The 17,270-nt window shown below is 35.3% G+C and overlaps 3 protein-coding genes across 3 annotated transcripts; 2 read left to right on the top strand and 1 right to left on the bottom strand.

The window, feature by feature from the left end:
• Positions 1–1,329: 1,329 nt before the first annotated feature.
• Positions 1,330–4,684, top strand: LOC104645763 (ROP GTPases family protein). The gene is made up of 7 exons (NM_001328334.1): positions 1,330–1,928; positions 2,692–2,779; positions 2,899–3,008; positions 3,090–3,153; positions 3,937–4,001; positions 4,105–4,170; positions 4,272–4,684. The coding sequence occupies exons 1-7, from the start codon at positions 1,830–1,832 to the stop codon at positions 4,371–4,373; spliced, it is 594 nt and encodes a 197-aa protein (NP_001315263.1). The 5' UTR covers positions 1,330–1,829; the 3' UTR covers positions 4,374–4,684.
• A 1,212-nt stretch (positions 4,685–5,896) lies between these two features.
• LOC101265499 (ubiquitin-conjugating enzyme E2 10) lies at positions 5,897–7,464 on the top strand. The gene is made up of 4 exons (XM_004232460.5): positions 5,897–6,531; positions 6,617–6,744; positions 6,814–6,918; positions 7,163–7,464. Exons 1-4 carry the CDS (start codon positions 6,462–6,464, stop codon positions 7,304–7,306), a joined length of 447 nt encoding a protein of 148 aa, XP_004232508.1. The 5' UTR covers positions 5,897–6,461; the 3' UTR covers positions 7,307–7,464.
• Positions 7,465–7,716: 252 nt separating this feature from the next.
• LOC101265987 (vacuolar protein sorting-associated protein 35A) lies at positions 7,717–17,189 on the bottom strand. The gene is made up of 22 exons (XM_004232462.5): positions 16,896–17,189; positions 16,716–16,812; positions 16,493–16,616; positions 14,596–14,781; positions 14,364–14,451; positions 14,109–14,165; positions 13,921–14,010; positions 13,693–13,815; positions 12,838–12,912; positions 12,702–12,761; positions 11,931–12,047; positions 11,423–11,662; positions 11,274–11,339; positions 11,064–11,153; positions 10,068–10,157; positions 9,707–9,796; positions 9,367–9,435; positions 9,207–9,287; positions 8,991–9,098; positions 8,798–8,901; positions 8,548–8,661; positions 7,717–8,456 (listed from the first exon to the last, which is right to left on the bottom strand). The coding sequence occupies exons 1-22, from the start codon at positions 16,986–16,988 to the stop codon at positions 8,246–8,248; spliced, it is 2,373 nt and encodes a 790-aa protein (XP_004232510.1). The 5' UTR covers positions 16,989–17,189; the 3' UTR covers positions 7,717–8,245.
• Between the last annotated feature and the right edge of the window lie 81 nt (positions 17,190–17,270).

Genomic DNA, 17,270 nt, shown 5'->3' with positions numbered 1-17,270 from the left:
AGATTACCATTGGAAAATTAAACGTGCACCAGTAAAGTGAGAGTTTAGATAACTATTATTAATATTCTTTCGTAAAAACTAACTTGACTTGAATTTAATGACTCACTCTTTTCAATTAATAACTCTATGTTGGGAATTCTTGTGAACCATTACGTAACCCCACTTTAAACAGCTGGAATTTAGCCACTAAATTAAGCAAACAAATCCACGAGAACATGGATGTAGTTGTTGCACCAAATTTTCATTCTAATATAGTTTGTACCTAACAAAAAACGATAAAACTTGTAGTATCAAATTTGTATATTATTGCGGTGGTCACACTCGTATTTAAAGCTCTGTCATTTTATAGTTTAAATTTTTAAAATAGATAATATTACTTTATTTTCGATTTTCAATGGAAGAATGGCATGTGAGGAAAAAAAAATGAAAAAGAAAAGGGTAGGTGCACATCTTTCATTGAAATGCTACCCACTAAGCTCCAATTTGTAGCAGTACTATGATTAGGTAGCGCAAATCAATTTCATAATGTTTAAATGATTATTTGGAATTTCAGCTACTTTTACTTTGATACAAGGCACTAACTAGTTTGGTGGGAATTAATTACAACACTCTCACCATTACTTTTGCTTTTAGAAAAGATATTATTGTGGGACCTTTCGCAATGAAAAGACAAGAATTACTGATTGATAGGATATAGTGTAGTGTATGAGATTGAATTTACGATATTAGTAGATTTTAAATTTAAATTATATGAATTTTTTTTTAATAAAAAGTCTTATTTCATATAAGATTTTATCTGACGTAAAGTTAGATTCTAATACGATAAATTAAATATGTATATATATTTTTTTGAAAAAAGACTAAAAATTGTATTTTCTCACAAAAATTATGATTTCTGTTTAAAGTGTGAACGAGCCTTAATTTGAAAACTAAAAGAGGCAAATGTGAACATGATGAACATGGCCTTGGCAAGATTAGACACAAAAGTATTTTGACTATTTTCTTTATTCACATAAAAGACTATTGAATTTAAATTATGTCCCTAGTATGTTGATCATAATTGATAAATATTTTTTCATTTATCATAGCGATGGTAAGACAATATATACATATATAATAGAAAAGACAGTAAATTTATATTTGATTATACGAAAATTCAATATTATAATAATGGTATAAAAATTATTTTTACATGAGATGCTAAAATCCACATTTAATTAACATATAAAGCTAAATTTAATGGTGGAGGCATTTAAAAAATAATTGAATTTGAATAAGCGAAAATAATAGCCACAAAAAGAAACATAATTGAATGAAAACTTCAACGGCATTATTTCCCGGCTAAAACAAAGGGTTACTTATAATACTGACTCAGAATGGAAAAAAATACAGAGATGAACACCCATTTATTTTCATCCTTTCTCTCTCTACCTCAAACTTTCTCTTTCTAGATCTGGGATCCCTAAATTTCTCCTCATTTTCTCTTTACCATTTCTCTATTCTCATTTTCATTCACCTTATTCCCTTTCCCCTCTTCTACAATTCTCTCTGAACTTTCCCTTTCGTAGAATTAGGGTTAGGGTTTCACCAAGAGAACCAAAGAAAACACCATTGGCATGTCTCGATTTTCTTCTCTGCTGGGTTTTCAAGCCATTCTGAAGAAACGACATTGAAAGGAATTGGAGAGGTTAAAAGAAACGGAAACAAGAAGCTCCAAGATACCACATTTAATCTCTTTTTTTCTTTTTAAATTTTTTCTGGGATCAGGTCTTCTAAAGAAGATCTGAAAAGAGGAGGGTTATTGTTGGTTTTCTGAATAGCCGGGAAAAATGAGTGCTTCAAGGTTTATCAAATGTGTTACCGTCGGCGATGGTGCCGTTGGAAAGACGTGTCTCTTGATTTCTTACACCAGCAATACCTTCCCCACGGTTTGTGTTTTTTCTTTACCCAGTTTATTCCCTTGTGCATCTTTTTTAGTTAATGTGGTTCTTGATTAAATAATTGATTGATCGAAAACAGCATATATATTCTGACGGTATTCATTGTAAAGAAATTGGTGCCTCTTGTTTCTTTTTTTCAACTATTGAGTAATGGAATTGAAACGAGCCCAAGTGGAGCATTGGGAGTTAATTGTTGTTTGTTTATTTGCAAGGTTGTGGGGTTTTGTTCTTTTGTTATTCAAGTTCTATATGGGGTATAAAGAAGGTATCGTGGAGAAATTTATAGGTTCACAAGTTTGTTTGCTTCAGACAACTTTTTAACCTATGCATAATTTATGTCTTATTATAAATTTATTAGGTGATAAAAAATGCATCTTCTTTGTTCTCTTGGAGAAAGTTTCTTAGTTCTCAAAATTTTTCTGCTTTATGCCACCTTTTGTAATTATATGCTGAGTTATTCCATTATTGCGAAGTTATTACATGCCTTTTTTCAACCTATCTGTGATAATTTGTGCTATGTATGAGGAAACCAAGGATTATAATTCTCTCTTACGTTAAATTGATGATTTTTGGAACATTAAATTAATTTTCCTCTTTGGTTGGTGCCTATACTTCATTGTGGATTTGGAGAAAGTTGTGGTGTTATCATTCGAGTATTTCATATGTTTGTTTACTGTGAGAAGGTTTTCGGTCATGTTCTTTAAGACTCGACATCAATTGTTTTCCTCTTCTTAATTGAAATGTTTGACAGGATTATGTGCCCACCGTGTTCGACAATTTCAGTGCAAATGTGGTCGTCAATGGGAGCACTGTCAACCTAGGGTTGTGGGATACTGCTGGTAACTATTTTAGACACCATTTTGTTTGCTCCTGAGCTTCTGATTTGATACATATATCTAATGTTAAAAGTTCTGTTCCCACATTTTATTGAGCCTGATGAGTTTTATATGGATTGCAGGACAGGAGGATTACAATAGGTTAAGACCTCTGAGTTACCGTGGAGCTGATGTTTTCATTTTGGCATTCTCTCTCATTAGTAAAGCCAGCTATGAAAACGTTGCCAAGAAGGTGAGCTTCTCATTCTGTTTCAATTGCGTTGATGAGTTTTTTATTTCCTATACTAAGCTTGTTTTGTTTATATATTTCCAGTGGATTCCTGAATTGAAGCATTATGCCCCCGGTGTTCCAATAGTGCTTGTTGGAACAAAACTAGGTGAGAATTCCGTTAAGCATGATCTGATCTTATTTTGTTTCATATATCTGCGTGTGATGATGATCAAATTGGTCTCTATAAGCTTTTCTCTTGGTTCTTCAATTCTGAGTGGTAAAAAGAACAAATTCCGATAGAAATATAAGGATGTTTCAGCACATATGACCTAACTTGCTTGGTTGAGTGAACTTTGAAACCTATAGTTGTGTGAGCGTAAATAGAATGGAAATTAAATGGCTCATATAGCCCGATCCCAACCGATTTGGGATTAAGGTGTAGTTCATTGATTGATTGATTGATCTAAGTGGTTTTAGTAATTCATACAAAATTTATGGTAACTGCTGAAGAGAGAATAAAGAGAATGGCGGGCTTTCTATCTGGTATAGCTGGTGAATGGTTTGTGGGTAGTAGATGTGGTAATCTTTTTGCTTTTGCTCAATGTACTCATTTATAATTGAGTTGAAGGAATTAACTCTTCCTATAGGTATCAATGCAATGCTTAATTGATATATAGGAATTAATCTCTCTTTTTAAAGATAAAGTTAAATCAAGGAGGAGATGGCAGTTGAATTTGAATCTGAATGCAACCACCGCCTTGTGTGGAGTAGTGCAATCTCTGCTCACTATACTGGGCAAGCGTGAACTGGAAAGATACGACTTGTGTTGTGTGACTTGTGTCTAACTTTTATTTCATTTTTTTGTTATTTTGTTTCTCTTTTTATCTGCTGATGATTTTCAAGCATCTCAAAGCCTAATTATCCTACTTTCTACCTGTTTTGGATGCAGATCTTCGGGATGATAAGCAATTCTTCGTAGACCATCCTGGTGCTGTGCCAATTACCACTGCTCAGGTAAGGATCACCTACTCTTCCTCATTTTGATGCTTTGCTGGATTTTTTTTTACCTTGCTTTTTTTCCCCTATTATTTTGACTCAGCCCTGTTTCAATTTTTAGGGTGAAGAGCTGAGGAAAACAATTGGTGCACCTGCTTACATTGAATGTAGTTCAAAAACACAGCAGGTATGTTTTCTATGGCAGCATCTTATTTTTTGTGTTGAAGTAACTTTTTAGATGCATCTTGTTAAGTGTGTGCCTGTGTGGTTGGAATGTCCTTGCTGCAGAACGTGAAAGCAGTCTTTGATGCCGCTATCAAGGTCGTGCTCCAGCCACCCAAGCAGAAGAAAAAGAAGGGGAAGTCCCAAAAGGCATGTTCTATTTTGTGATCAACAGTAGGTCCAATGTTATTACTGGTCACACTTCTCCTTGTAACCTCTCTCTCGTATTCCTTTGTCATTTGTCTCGGAGGAAGTAGGAGGTCCATGTTGTATGTCTCATTTAAAATTACTAGTGATCTCTTGAATTGTCAGGTGGCTCGGTTTTCTGTGTAATGGCTGTGATCTCTAATTGTTTAGTCACACAGCACCTTTGTCGTAGGCCACTCTATTGTGCCCTCTCTGTTCTGATTTGCTTTATATGTATTTTAATGACCTGATGATCCAGTTAGAAAAAAAAAAAAAGGAAATTTTCCCGGCAATGTTGACAACATATTTCTCTGAACATATTAAACGTTTCTTTTTAGATATTGCATTCAAATATATTACTATTTTCTTTCAAGTATCATTCTGCTCTTGCTTCTCCTTAAATTTTTCAGTTTCTTCCTTAAGTTCTTATTGTAAATGGTACGAGAAAGGGAAAAAAGATCGTTTGCTATGTTATGTATGGCAGTGTGCCTAAGGACATATCGGTTGAAGTAGATTCTGTTTATTTTCTTGGCCTGATCATGAAGCTACCTTTCTGCCTTTCATTTGATTTTCTATTTTTCTATGTTAGAAGGGCAAAGGAATATAAGTTTGTGAAGTTGTAAAAATTCCAAAAGGATACGATACCAGAATTAATTCGAGGTGATCCACTACTTGCATAATATGGTCGTGGACAACAAATACGTTAGTTGACCAAAATCCTATGATATTGTCATTACATAATTTAAATGAAATAGGGAATGTTGACTCTACAAACATGGCAACTTGATTGCCAGATACCAAATTATACAGTTTGATTAGATTCTTCTTAGCTGGCGAGGTACAATTCCTATTTTAATCGAGAATAAAATGTGTCAATCCTGTGACTTAGTAGTAGTAATATTTTATAATGGATTACGAGATTCTGCTAATGTATTATGATAAAGAATATAACTTGTTTAGGCATTGGCAGCGTAAAAAACTGTTACACACATAAATCTCGTAAAGTAATTACAAGTGATTTTCTATGTCCATTTATGTAGTGCAAATCATATATATGGTAACAGCAAATAATAGTGGAATATATTGGGTGCTGTAATCCTGTAACTAGTAATGGTGCCAAATGATAAAGCTAAAGTTGTTTGATTCAGGCACTTGTATGGTCTTTTTTTAATATTTTTTTTTTCAAATTAGGCAAATGGTACAGAGAGGTGGGGATAAAGTGTATATTCACTCAAAAAAATGGAGTGAAATTCTGTAGCCTCACAATATTTGAATAATGTATGCCGTCCATTAAATAAAATTATGCCTCCCCCACCCACTCCCCCTTTCTAAAAACAAATATCAATTAAAATCTCTTATCTAGAGTATATTTTATATAACGATTTTAAGCATCCAATCAACAATAAGCGGACAAATCTTGTAAATATCCATCAATAACTTGGACTGACTGATCCCATGTGTGATTTACAGGCTATTATATACTGGGAGTTCATCCAGTTCTCACTAAGAATGTTCACCCAAAGGGCAGAAACTGTGACAACGCAGGTTATCATGGGATTCTAGAAAAAAAAACCAGACAATTAAATTTGATTTTCTTCACTTAAAATTTTCTTGATTTGAAAATAATATAAAAATCTAGGTTAAAATTAGTGGGCACGGAGTATTTCTTGAGAAATGGATGACTAAATAGGAAGATATATTATATATAATAATGATGCAAAATGAGGAAAGTGGAAACTAGAAAGGAAAATTTAAATTCTTTTGAAATTGGATTTCGTCTGTTTGGAAAACCTAAAAAAGTTATGCTGAAGAATAATCTTTTTGTGTTTTTTCACTAGGCTAAAAATCATCTATTCTTCTTTTTTAAAGTTGTAGAGTAGACTGTTTTCTGCTACAGAATCTAATACCACAATGTCAATGTTTGTGACCACTTAACAAAGTTCTTTTTCTTTCTCTTAGCTTCCCTTCTTTATATATACCCTTCCATTTTACCACTTATTGAGGATATCTATAACTCATAAAACCAACATCTTTTCTCTCCTTTTAACTTTTAAAGTCTTCTCATTATTAATGGCATCCAGGAGAATTCAAAAGGAGCTAAAAGACTTGCAAAGAGACCCTCCCACTTCATGCAGTGCAGGTACACACCAATATTACAACTAGTAATTTTCCCAAATTTAAAGTAGAAGATAGTTTTGAAGATTTGTTATACTAATATTTTTCAGGTCCAGTAGCTCAGGATATGTTTCATTGGCAAGCAACTATTATTGGTCCAAATGATAGCCCTTATGCTGGTGGTGTTTTCCAAGTCACCATCCATTTTCCTCCTGATTACCCTTTCAAACCTCCCAAGGTATGTTTTCAATTGATCACTCTCCACAAAGGGACTGCTGATATTAAGTTTTCATATATATATTGACAGGTGGCTTTCAGGACCAGAGTTTTTCATCCAAATATAAACAATAATGGAAATATTTGTTTGGACATACTGAAGGATCAATGGAGTCCTGCCCTCACCATATCCAAGGTGCTACTGCTTTCTAGCTCTTCCTTTTCCTCAATGATTTACTATTTCATAAATCAAAAGGGATACACATTAGTTAGTGTTTGGTTGCTGGCTAACATAAAAATAAAATCCAAGTCGCATAAAGGATAACTGTAATTAAATGTTCATATATAAACGGAACTAGTTACCTGAAAATAAGACCAGTAACTTGCAAAAACAATATAGTATAAACTTCTACAATTTGCTGTTGGTTTTGTGGATGAAGGTTTTGCTGTCCATATGTTCACTGCTAACAGATCCAAATCCAGATGATCCACTGGTTCCAGAAATTGCTCATATGTGCAAGACTGATAAAACCAAGTACGAGTCAATGGCTCGTAGTTGGACTCAAAAGTATGCCATGAACTGAGTCTCAACAAACACAAAATTATTGCTACAAGCAATATATAATATGTTCAGGAGAACTTTTGCTCTATGAAAATGAGAATTCAGTGACGGTTGGATGTATTTATATTATCGGGATTCGTTTTAAATAAAAAGGGTGATTTTATTTTTTCTGTTATTCAACAAGAGAATTGTTCTCAACTTGATGATGCATATAATCCTTTCCTTCAAGTCATATGTACATGATTGAGTTTGGAAGTAGGATTCTCTCTCGAGAATTCCTTCTTATAGTTGTTAAACTACACTGTTTCTTCTTTCTGCTTTAAATAATTTCTTGTTGACCACTGAATAATCTTAAGGTCTTATAGAGAGAAATGTGTGTGATGTTTTTCTAGACGAAAATGTTCATATAGAAAAATATGTAAACAGAACTGATTGGTTCAAATGAATGACTTCCTTGGTTCCTTATGATATCATATTTTCCACCAAAAGATTGCTCCAATAACCATTAGAGCAATATCTGTTTAAAAGTTTTTGGTGGTCTGCGAAATGTGTTAAATGGGACAGAACATGTTATACAAAACTGAGGGACAAATTATTCTAGTACTCGTCATAATCACATTTCTGAACTACAAATTAATGAACTACTTCTCCACTCCTTGTCTCTTCCACCTCAAAAGAAAACCTACTCTCCACCAAAAAAAAAAAAAAAAGTAACAGTGGCAGGCACTCGGAAGTCATAGCTGGAGAGCAAATTGTTACAACAATAACAATCTTTATTAGGATATTACTGCGTAGGGGTGTGGTCAGTATATATGCATCTTTTCAGCTGCTTCTGCTAGTCCGTTGTCAAATGCATTTTTCTCTAGAGCAAGTTGAAAAGGAATCAATTTTGTACTTTGTAAGAAAAATGTGCTGCTTCTGTGACACCAAGAACGTAATTCCTTTGAGAAATGCTATTTGATTATGAGTTGATGGACTCGAATTTCTCCCCAACTGCACCACCTTTATCCTTCTGGAACTGGATGTATCGCAAGGTGCTTGCAAAGAAGGCATCTGCTGCAGGATCTGCTGTTGTATTTTCACTTTGCATTTCAGTTGTGATTAGCTCAATCAGGCTCTGGACGGAGGCAACATTAATTTGTGAGACCCCCTTCTCAAAGAAATACAGATACCTGTTATACAAACGAATCTCTTGTAAAATTGACTTCCAAAAGAACAGTAGTTGAGAAGGTAAAAAGAACAGGAATGAAGAGTTGGTTTTACTTGTTTAGAATTTCTATAAAGAGCAAGACAGATCCACTGCTGCCTCGGGTTGCATTGGACATTTGTTGAGCAGCATTTGCAATTCTTAAGGCCCGCTTTAAGCAAAGCAAAACCCTGAATCAATAGGGGAAATAAGTAACACATAAGAAGATGGCTACAGAAAAGCATGAAACTAAAAGGAACTCCAAAGAGACATAGCATATTTGAATGTATATTTTATCCCCTAAACACGCAAGGCACAGCTATGAACCTTTCTCCATCCTTGATATTGTCCTGATCGTCAACCCAGAAAAGATGCGAACAAGCATACACAGCTCTACATTGATCAGGTTTCTTCAAGAGCTTTGCAGAGTACTGGAGGGTGAAAAGGGCAACAGTGATTATAATTAATTTGTAATAGATTAACTTCAGCAAAAGGAAATAGGAGATGCTAAGATAATTACCCCTGTAGCCTTGTGCGTTAACGTGTCCCTGTTCTCAACACCAAAGATGTGCATTCTCTGAAGAGTTCCTATTATCAAGTGTATTGCAGTCACCTGTGCTTTGGAGTCCTGCCAAAAAAGTTGAATTAACATCAGAAAAATCAACTAAAGCTTTCAGGCAAACATGTAGCAGGCCAGGAATTCCATAATATAAATCGAGACACAATAAAATAATACCGAAATTTCTTCTTCATATAGTATATAAGCTTGAGTGAAAAATTCATAGGCAACAGGCTCTATGTCAGAGTCATTGGCAGCCTGAGCAACACAGACAACTGCTTGTCAGTAAAAAAAAAAACACAAACTATCTTCCACAGTTTGAAGGAAAATCCAGTACCTCAGCACACTCCAGGTACAGCTTCAGTGCTAGTTCAGGTACAGGAACAATTGAGAGCGCCTCAATAATCTAACGAAGGGTAGCTTATAAGTAACGGAAATACCTCAGAACATTCATGAGTATTATAGAATTGTACGAATTACTGCAAATGAAGGAAGGGAAGCTAAATAATGGAAGGAATAGAAGAATAAGAAAAGCTGAAACTTTTTCTCTTCTTCGTCTGCAGATAATAGAGGTGTGTCTTAACAGGTTCAACTGCAATGAGTTACCAGTCTTGACAACGCAACTCACATAACAAGATTTACACTCATAACGTAGCATCCTCGTTATGTTAGCATACCTGATTCAGAATCTGAAAGAATTTCTTAGGCATAGCAGATGACTCTTCCTCAGGAACATTTTCATCATGACTATGTAGTCGCCTAACAAACTAGAAACAAAAGAAAATACATCAGCAGTGCAACAAAAGTAGGACAATTTTATTTGCGAAGAAACTCAATCCTCTCTTTATTCTCTTTAATGGGGACCAATGGGGGATTATATATAATATTTATTGTTCTTAGAGTGAGTAGTTCCATAGGTGAAGGATCATCCCGACATGCTACATTTGAACAAGTCCCCTTCATCAGCTTTGCACTAAGAAAAATAAAGGAATTTGAGCACCAGCCTTCTCTTCTAGCCCTTAAGTTGCAGATTCAAACCTTTAGTGAGTTGAAAATAAGGGGAGGGACAGTAAAAGGAAGTCTCTTTGGCCCTCCTGTCAAAATGTGCTTCTTCACAGCACAAATAATCTGCAATTCAATGAAATAGCAAACTATATGAACTTGAAGCAAGAAAACAACACCTTTTTTATACAACTACGAAAACAAACACTGTAGCCACATAGAAACAAACCATACAACATTATCACCAGATGCATGCTTTGCTTGAGCAAAAACAATCATATAAAAGAAAATGGGGATAACTCCAGAGCCAAGAGGCAGGAGCTGTTCACTTTGGTTACAAGCTCAGTTTGTGATACAAGGCTGAGAAGTTGCAGAGTCCACAAAAGATGGACCTTGCATACTGTCCTGAAGATAGCTCACACACAAAGCACATGTTACAGCAACTGATTCACACTTCATATATTTGTTTTTTGTTTTTTTTGGAAACTGCAATTGTTGTATTCCTTAGCATTAAGGATATGCTGGAGATTCACACTTCTAATAATGTTACCTTGAAATTTTAATCAAATGGAAATGCCAATGTTGTTATTTAATTATTTTTTATACTTACTTTTATATGTTTACTATACAGACTAATCGGGGACACATAGTCAAGACTATTATGTGTTTGACGTCTTTTTTCTTTCTAATTTCTGTAAAATTATCCCCCAAATGAAAAGATAAGACTAGCAAATCATGATCAGCTTAAAGTTCTTCCCTAGTGTTGGCAGTGACTTTTCATCATTTTCTTATTTTGTTTTTCCTCCTTCACAATAAAGTGAAAACTTAACACTACAGTAGATCATTATACATACATCCAATTCATCACATACAAGTTGCAACTAATGTCAAAACTCAAGAGCTCATTCCTATTTATCTCTCTGATAAACTCAGAGGGTAATAGGGAATATTACTGTCTTCTCTTGCAAGAGCTAGTAATTAATCCATAAAAGGAGTATACAAGTAATTCAAAAGAAAGTAAATCATAATTACCTTCAGCATCTCTTCAGGATCATCATTGTGAAGCATTTGAATAAGCTGCGCAACAGAATTCTGCTCTTCCTGGAAATCATCTTCATCAAGCTGAAAATTGGAGGATAAAGAATTTAAGGCACAGCACAAACTAATTTTAAATATGTGATGAAAGGAAAATATAAGAAAGAACTAAGGAACTTTTATGCAAGCACAGAGTTTCCAGTCCACCTCATCATCAACACCCTCATCCAAATCTCGAATTAGTGCTTTCATTAACTCAAAAAGTGCCTCAACCTGATAAGACCAGTAATTCGTAGAAACATGGGTAACATTTGTAAGCAATAAATTGAAGTACACAAAATTATCTAGAATCAAACCTTTTCAGCAGTTGAAATGCAAGTCTTATTTTTCAAAATATTTTGTACTAAAACATTAGCCATCTCTTTACTAGTTGAATCGTCAAGATTCTCCATAAGACGAGGATAATTTGACAGCTTTAGCGCAGTATCTATATCCTTATACTTCTCCAGAGGAGCACTTAGTAGGGCCACTATCTGTTTTGTTGCTTTGTTGTCTTTGAGCTTTCCTTTTCCAGAAAGTTTCTGTACACATGCACCCTGCAAGTGAATAAGAGTGTGATCTTTACAGGTTCCACATGAACCAGGCAGGCCAGAAAATCGTCTAAATAGACATAGATTTCAAAGGATGAAAAGTTTCAACTTCAACATATCTTGTTTTAGTGTACCGTATTATAAATTTCACATATTCACTTTGGATCCAAAAAAAAGCATCAGACTAATAAGTGTGATACACTTACTTGGAAAACACAAAAAGTAAAACCATAGAGCCTATAGCAACTAGTTATTGAGAAAGAGAGAAACCTACCAGAATCTGATCTACATAATCAAGGCGATCAGGGTGGACATGAAGAGAAAATGTCAAAAGGGATGAATACAATGTCACCACTCCGGCAATAGGCATGTCTTCTTGAGCCTCTATCACCTGCACCAACAGAGAGACAGGCATAATGGAGCGCATCATCATAATCAAAGAAATACATAGCTAAAGTTCATTACGATCAGTAGGAAAAACCTTGGTACAATGACTTCAAAGTCGTGTAGTTCAGTTTTTTTTTCTTTGGAAAACAATTCTGTAATTTAATATGATTTAAGAATCGGTTTACTGTGCACTTCAAACAGCCTTTATGTTAAGTTTTTGTTTTATGAGAACCAGATAATTCCTTCAGAAAGCAACAGTATTGTTCTTTATTCAAGCAAAGATGAAACAATCAAGAATGTCTTGGAACACTTTCTGGTCAAATATCCCAAATGGAGAACAGATCAGAAATCATCTGGTCATGAATAAAGTATGATCAATCTTTACCGTGACAAACAATAATCTTTCTGAATGAAACTTTCTGCTACGAAGCTATGAAAATACTTGTTTCATAGATTTATCTGAATCTCCTACAAGGGAGAATGCAATGGTTGCTGGTCAGTAAGTATCTCTTATTAAAATTCTTAAACTTCAAGCAATATCCACTAATTTCTATAAGGTGGAGGTAGAAAATCCACGATACAAAAAAAGTTTCTTCTCAAAGCATTCCAGAACCCATATAGCAGTTTTAATATATTTAAGAATATTAATCTCAATTACCTTGCCTATGGCACTATTAAGTTTTGCGAAAGCTTCAACCTGGAAGAACTCAGGTAAAACCTGCAGGAAAAAATTATTCAGAAACCGGAAGGCATAAAAATTTCTTATTCCAGAGAAGTTTGAATTTGTAACTAACTTCTGCACTTAAAGCAGCATAGTTCGAAAGCCTTTCCATCAGACGAGCAAGCACTGTCTTGATATCAACAGATGGCTGAAAACAAAAAGACGTAACTTTTTAATAAAGACATAGATTGATCTGATAACACAATTGACATAGCAAATGTAAGTTCCGACAACAAAGAACCATTGATTGTCTACTATTTAGAACTGTCACAGATATAGTTTACAAGTAGCAAGAGTTCGCTTTAATATGGGTACATAAGTGATGCAGATCTGTCTTAGATCTTCTTTTAATAGATAAAAGAATATCAAACTTTTCCAGTTCAAAAAAAAAAAAAAACAGTTCAAAAGAATATCAAACTTCTGCATACCTAATCTCTTAAGTTGACAGCCTATCTTCTAGCATTAGAAAAGAAGTGCATTATTTCATGCCTCTTTAACCAATATTTTGGTACTAGAATCTTAAAAACATTCTTGCAGACGGTAAACCATTGTCACACCCCTGGGATCCCACCAGGCATGACATTTTCTTCTACTGTTTGATATTGCAGTTGAGGAAAATCCCATTTTATGATTGAACATAAGTGACGCAGATCTGGTCTTAGATATTTTTTTTAATAGGTAAAAGAATATCAAACTTTTGCATACCTAATCTCTTAAGTTGACAGCCTATCTTCTAGCATTAGAAAAGAAGTGCATTATGTCATGCCTCCGTAACCAATATTTTGGTTTAATAGTATCTTAAACATTCTTGCAGACGGTAAACCATTGTCACGCCCCTGGGATCCCACCAGGCATGACATTTTTGCTTCGACTGTTTGATATTGAAGTTGAGGAGAATCCCATTTTATGATTGAACAAGCTGGCATACCTGAAACTGGGGGCAAGCACCAAGTAATGTTTCAAGAGTTTGTAAGTGGTACTCATCAGGGAAGACTTGAATGATGCAATCCATCAAATATCCCTGTGCAATCTCATCTTTACAATTGACAACCTGGAGATAACATGAGGTACACCACAAATTAGAATATCGATTATTTGTTCTTTGCTCAAAAGTACAATAAACTGAACGGGCCAGTCGGCCACCAGAGGCAAATACCTGCTCTAAAACTCTTGGAAGCACCATATCTTTGTACAAATCAAGGTCAATGCCCTCAATTTGACCTAGAACATGCAGGTTCTTCCCCACCTACCAAATATAAGAGCAAAACGAAATCCTCACATAAGTGCGCACATCCGTTGCTAAGTTCAGTTGCTAGTAATGATGCTTAAATTACAGCTCATTACAAGATCGCGAAGCTCGCTCCTTTCTTTTTCACGTTTTTCCTTTTCCCGTGCATGTCCCTGCAGACCAGAAAGCCCGATGCAACCCTCAACTCATGATCAGCAAAGAGTATTATCATTCAGAAGCATTAAAACACCTGCATGACCACAAAGTATCCCTTCATAATTTTCTTTTACCTTCATGACATGCAGGCGTTGTGGCATTATTCATGTCAAAGTATGAGAGAAATTACAGCATTCACAGACATTTGAACCAACCTGATGTTGCATTCGCACCCAAAGTTTGTTCATTTCTGTGAAATTTTGGAGCACGAATTCTACTGCATCCATGACAGTGTCAGCATCCCTGTGGATACAGCATGTCAGGGGTATCCAACTAAATGTTCATTTTGTGAATTTTTTTACGGAGCGCCTTTTGCAACTTGACCATTGCTAAGTGACCCATCTAATAATTAAAGCCAATGATAAAGCAGCTTGGTGATGCCCTTACCCTTCATATTCAGATCCTATATCAGGCAATTTATCCCTACTGACTTGTGAAAGGTAACTCCTTAGGAAGAGACCACGTAATGGATGTTGTATGCTACGGCACATTTCCACCAGATCTTTGAGAATATCCTTGGCAGGAGCCTCCTTTGATTTAATGTACACTGAACCCACTGTACAAAGGAGATACCTAAGGAAGAAAAAGCAGGTATGAAAACCTGAATACAGACATGCAAATGATATAAGAACAGAATTAGCATAAGATTAAGAAGGCAACCAGTGCCTTCTATACTTTTATTCTTGATAACTGTGGTATTCGGGCAGCTTGCGCCCATCTTGACTAATTCCGCGGATAGTTGCTACCTACCACCCACGATAGGTACCGGAGTTTGTCCACCAAGGCTAGAAATAAATCACCTAGTTTTTTGTCTTTCTGGGATTTGAACCCGAGACCTCATGGTTCTTGATCCACTTCATTGACCACTAGGCCACACCCTTGGGTGCCAGTGACTTGTATACTAGTAAACACCAATCTGAGTGCATTTCAATTCTCTTAACTCAAGATAACAGGAATAATGAAATCAAGTTCCATATAACAGTATTAGCATTTCGTTATATTCAAGGTACGTAACCGAAAAGTAAAGGTACAAAGGTATCAAGTGTCCTTATAAGCATTCCACTATTTTGTATCATCATCTTGAATGCAATCAGTCCTATTATACTAGTAATGATATAGGTTCCCTACTTTTTGGTATACTACGTGGAACAAGGTTTCATTCCCCCAGGATATCAACAAAATGTTACTTTATCAAGAAAAGAAAATGTATGACCCAAATTTGGGACAGTATCTCAGCGTCCCTGGACAGGAAACTTGAGATCTTCAGCTATACTTGTGACAACCTCCTGTTCCAGTTGCTATCTATAAGTACTGCAAAGCAAGCATAATACCTACGAATTCTTCCCAGTATGAAAAGCAATCACCAATTCACAAAAGATTTGCTAAGTTTACTTTGTGAAAAGATACTGGCCTATTGCTAATTACCATATGCTTGCTTTCCTAAAAATTCACATATATATAATGGACGTTTTCCAGTTAGAAATACTCTAAATGCAACTTCAAGCAGATTCTCAGTTCCTGAGATGCTAGGGCAGTGAAACTTGCAGTCAACTTTAGTGCTAAACAAAACATAGAGACAGATGTCAGTGAACAGTTTAAAAGAAAACAACCAGAAGGTCAAAAGCACTTTAGTGTTACGAGTCAAATGGACCAGAATACAATCATGTGATTGGTAGTAAGACCAATGTCTCTTGCTTCCCAAGTTGTGGTGAAGTCATTACTCGACCAGGTCCTCCTCGTGGTGAACACCTTATGAGATTTAGTCAAAAGTAGTTACATCTTTGCTTAAAATGTGGAAGTGTTGTTTGTGGAATTTGGTTTTCCAGCTAGCCTAATGATACTCAGAGTTGTGAGGACTGAAACGTCCAACTGGTAGCTTCTTCCTTGACCCATGTAGGTTAAACCCAATTGACTAACCCAATCTGGTTCTAAATCTATGGTGTTAGCAGATTAAATATTTATATTAAGACTACAAGTTTAAGCAAATTATTCTTTTACCAGTAAAAAATAAGATCCATTGATGACCAAACAGCAGTATGGAATACTTAAAATAGGATTAAAAAGAAAAAGCTATATGTTTGAATCTGTCCTTGTGAAGACTATGTAGTGTCTCACAAAGCTTCAGCCTAATTTGCATACTCCACTTCATACCAATTGGAAAACAAAATTAGACAGGTTTTACATTCCAAAGTGGATTAGAACTCTCTACAGATCATCTTGAGTTCCTTTCCTTCCATAATTAAGCTTCCAGAAATAGGAGTAACATAGGAACATAACAACTTACAATCTAGGCAAAATGTTGCCAGCGTGCTGCACGAGCTCATACAACTCAACAATGGAGCAGCCACGATTTGTCTCCTCTCTGAAGAAGATCTCTAATTTCCTCAATTCATCAAATGCGCGCATATCTAACAAATCAAAGAGCACAATTCCAATACTGCAGTTAAAGGATCTCCGAGTTCCAACTTATAAAGTACGAGCAGATCCGATCAGTGAAAACCACTTACATAGTTCATAGTATTTGTGAGGAGAAAGCTTGGAAGTTCGGAGCTCCGAGAGCATCTGAGCCGAGTATTTCAATGCATCTTTCAGATTGTTCGAGTCCTGAAAACTCAAAATTAGGGGTTTTAAACACCAAAAATCTCAATTTAACATGTAAAATTGAATTAGAAGCTTTAAGGATATACAAGAGCGCGATGCATGTAAAATGCGTTCTGCTGAAGGCCGGCGATCCCAGCGGCAAGCCACTTCTCTTCGTCTTCGACTCCATTAGTTATCATATTGGATCTTTCCTGGTAAATTTGGGAGATTTGGAGTTCGTTTTTGCTGCAACTGCTAGTGAGGATCCTTCTCTATATTGGAGTGGTCGTGCAATTCCAAGTTTGATTCTAAACTCTGTACAAACGTTAAGACCGATTTCTAATTTTCCCTTCTTCCTCTCAGGAGTCAAATTTACTTTTCTTTTTATTTATATATATATTACTCACCCCCTCTCATATTAGATGGCTTTCTATTTTACACAAGGTCATTAAGAAATAATTGATAAATTACTTTATTTTATT

This window comes from Solanum lycopersicum, chromosome 2, assembly GCF_036512215.1.
Source record: "Solanum lycopersicum chromosome 2, SLM_r2.1".
Classification (NCBI taxonomy): domain Eukaryota; kingdom Viridiplantae; phylum Streptophyta; class Magnoliopsida; order Solanales; family Solanaceae; genus Solanum; species Solanum lycopersicum.
The sequence above is the reverse complement of the archived record's forward strand: the minus strand, read 5'-3'. Positions and strand labels throughout refer to the sequence as shown.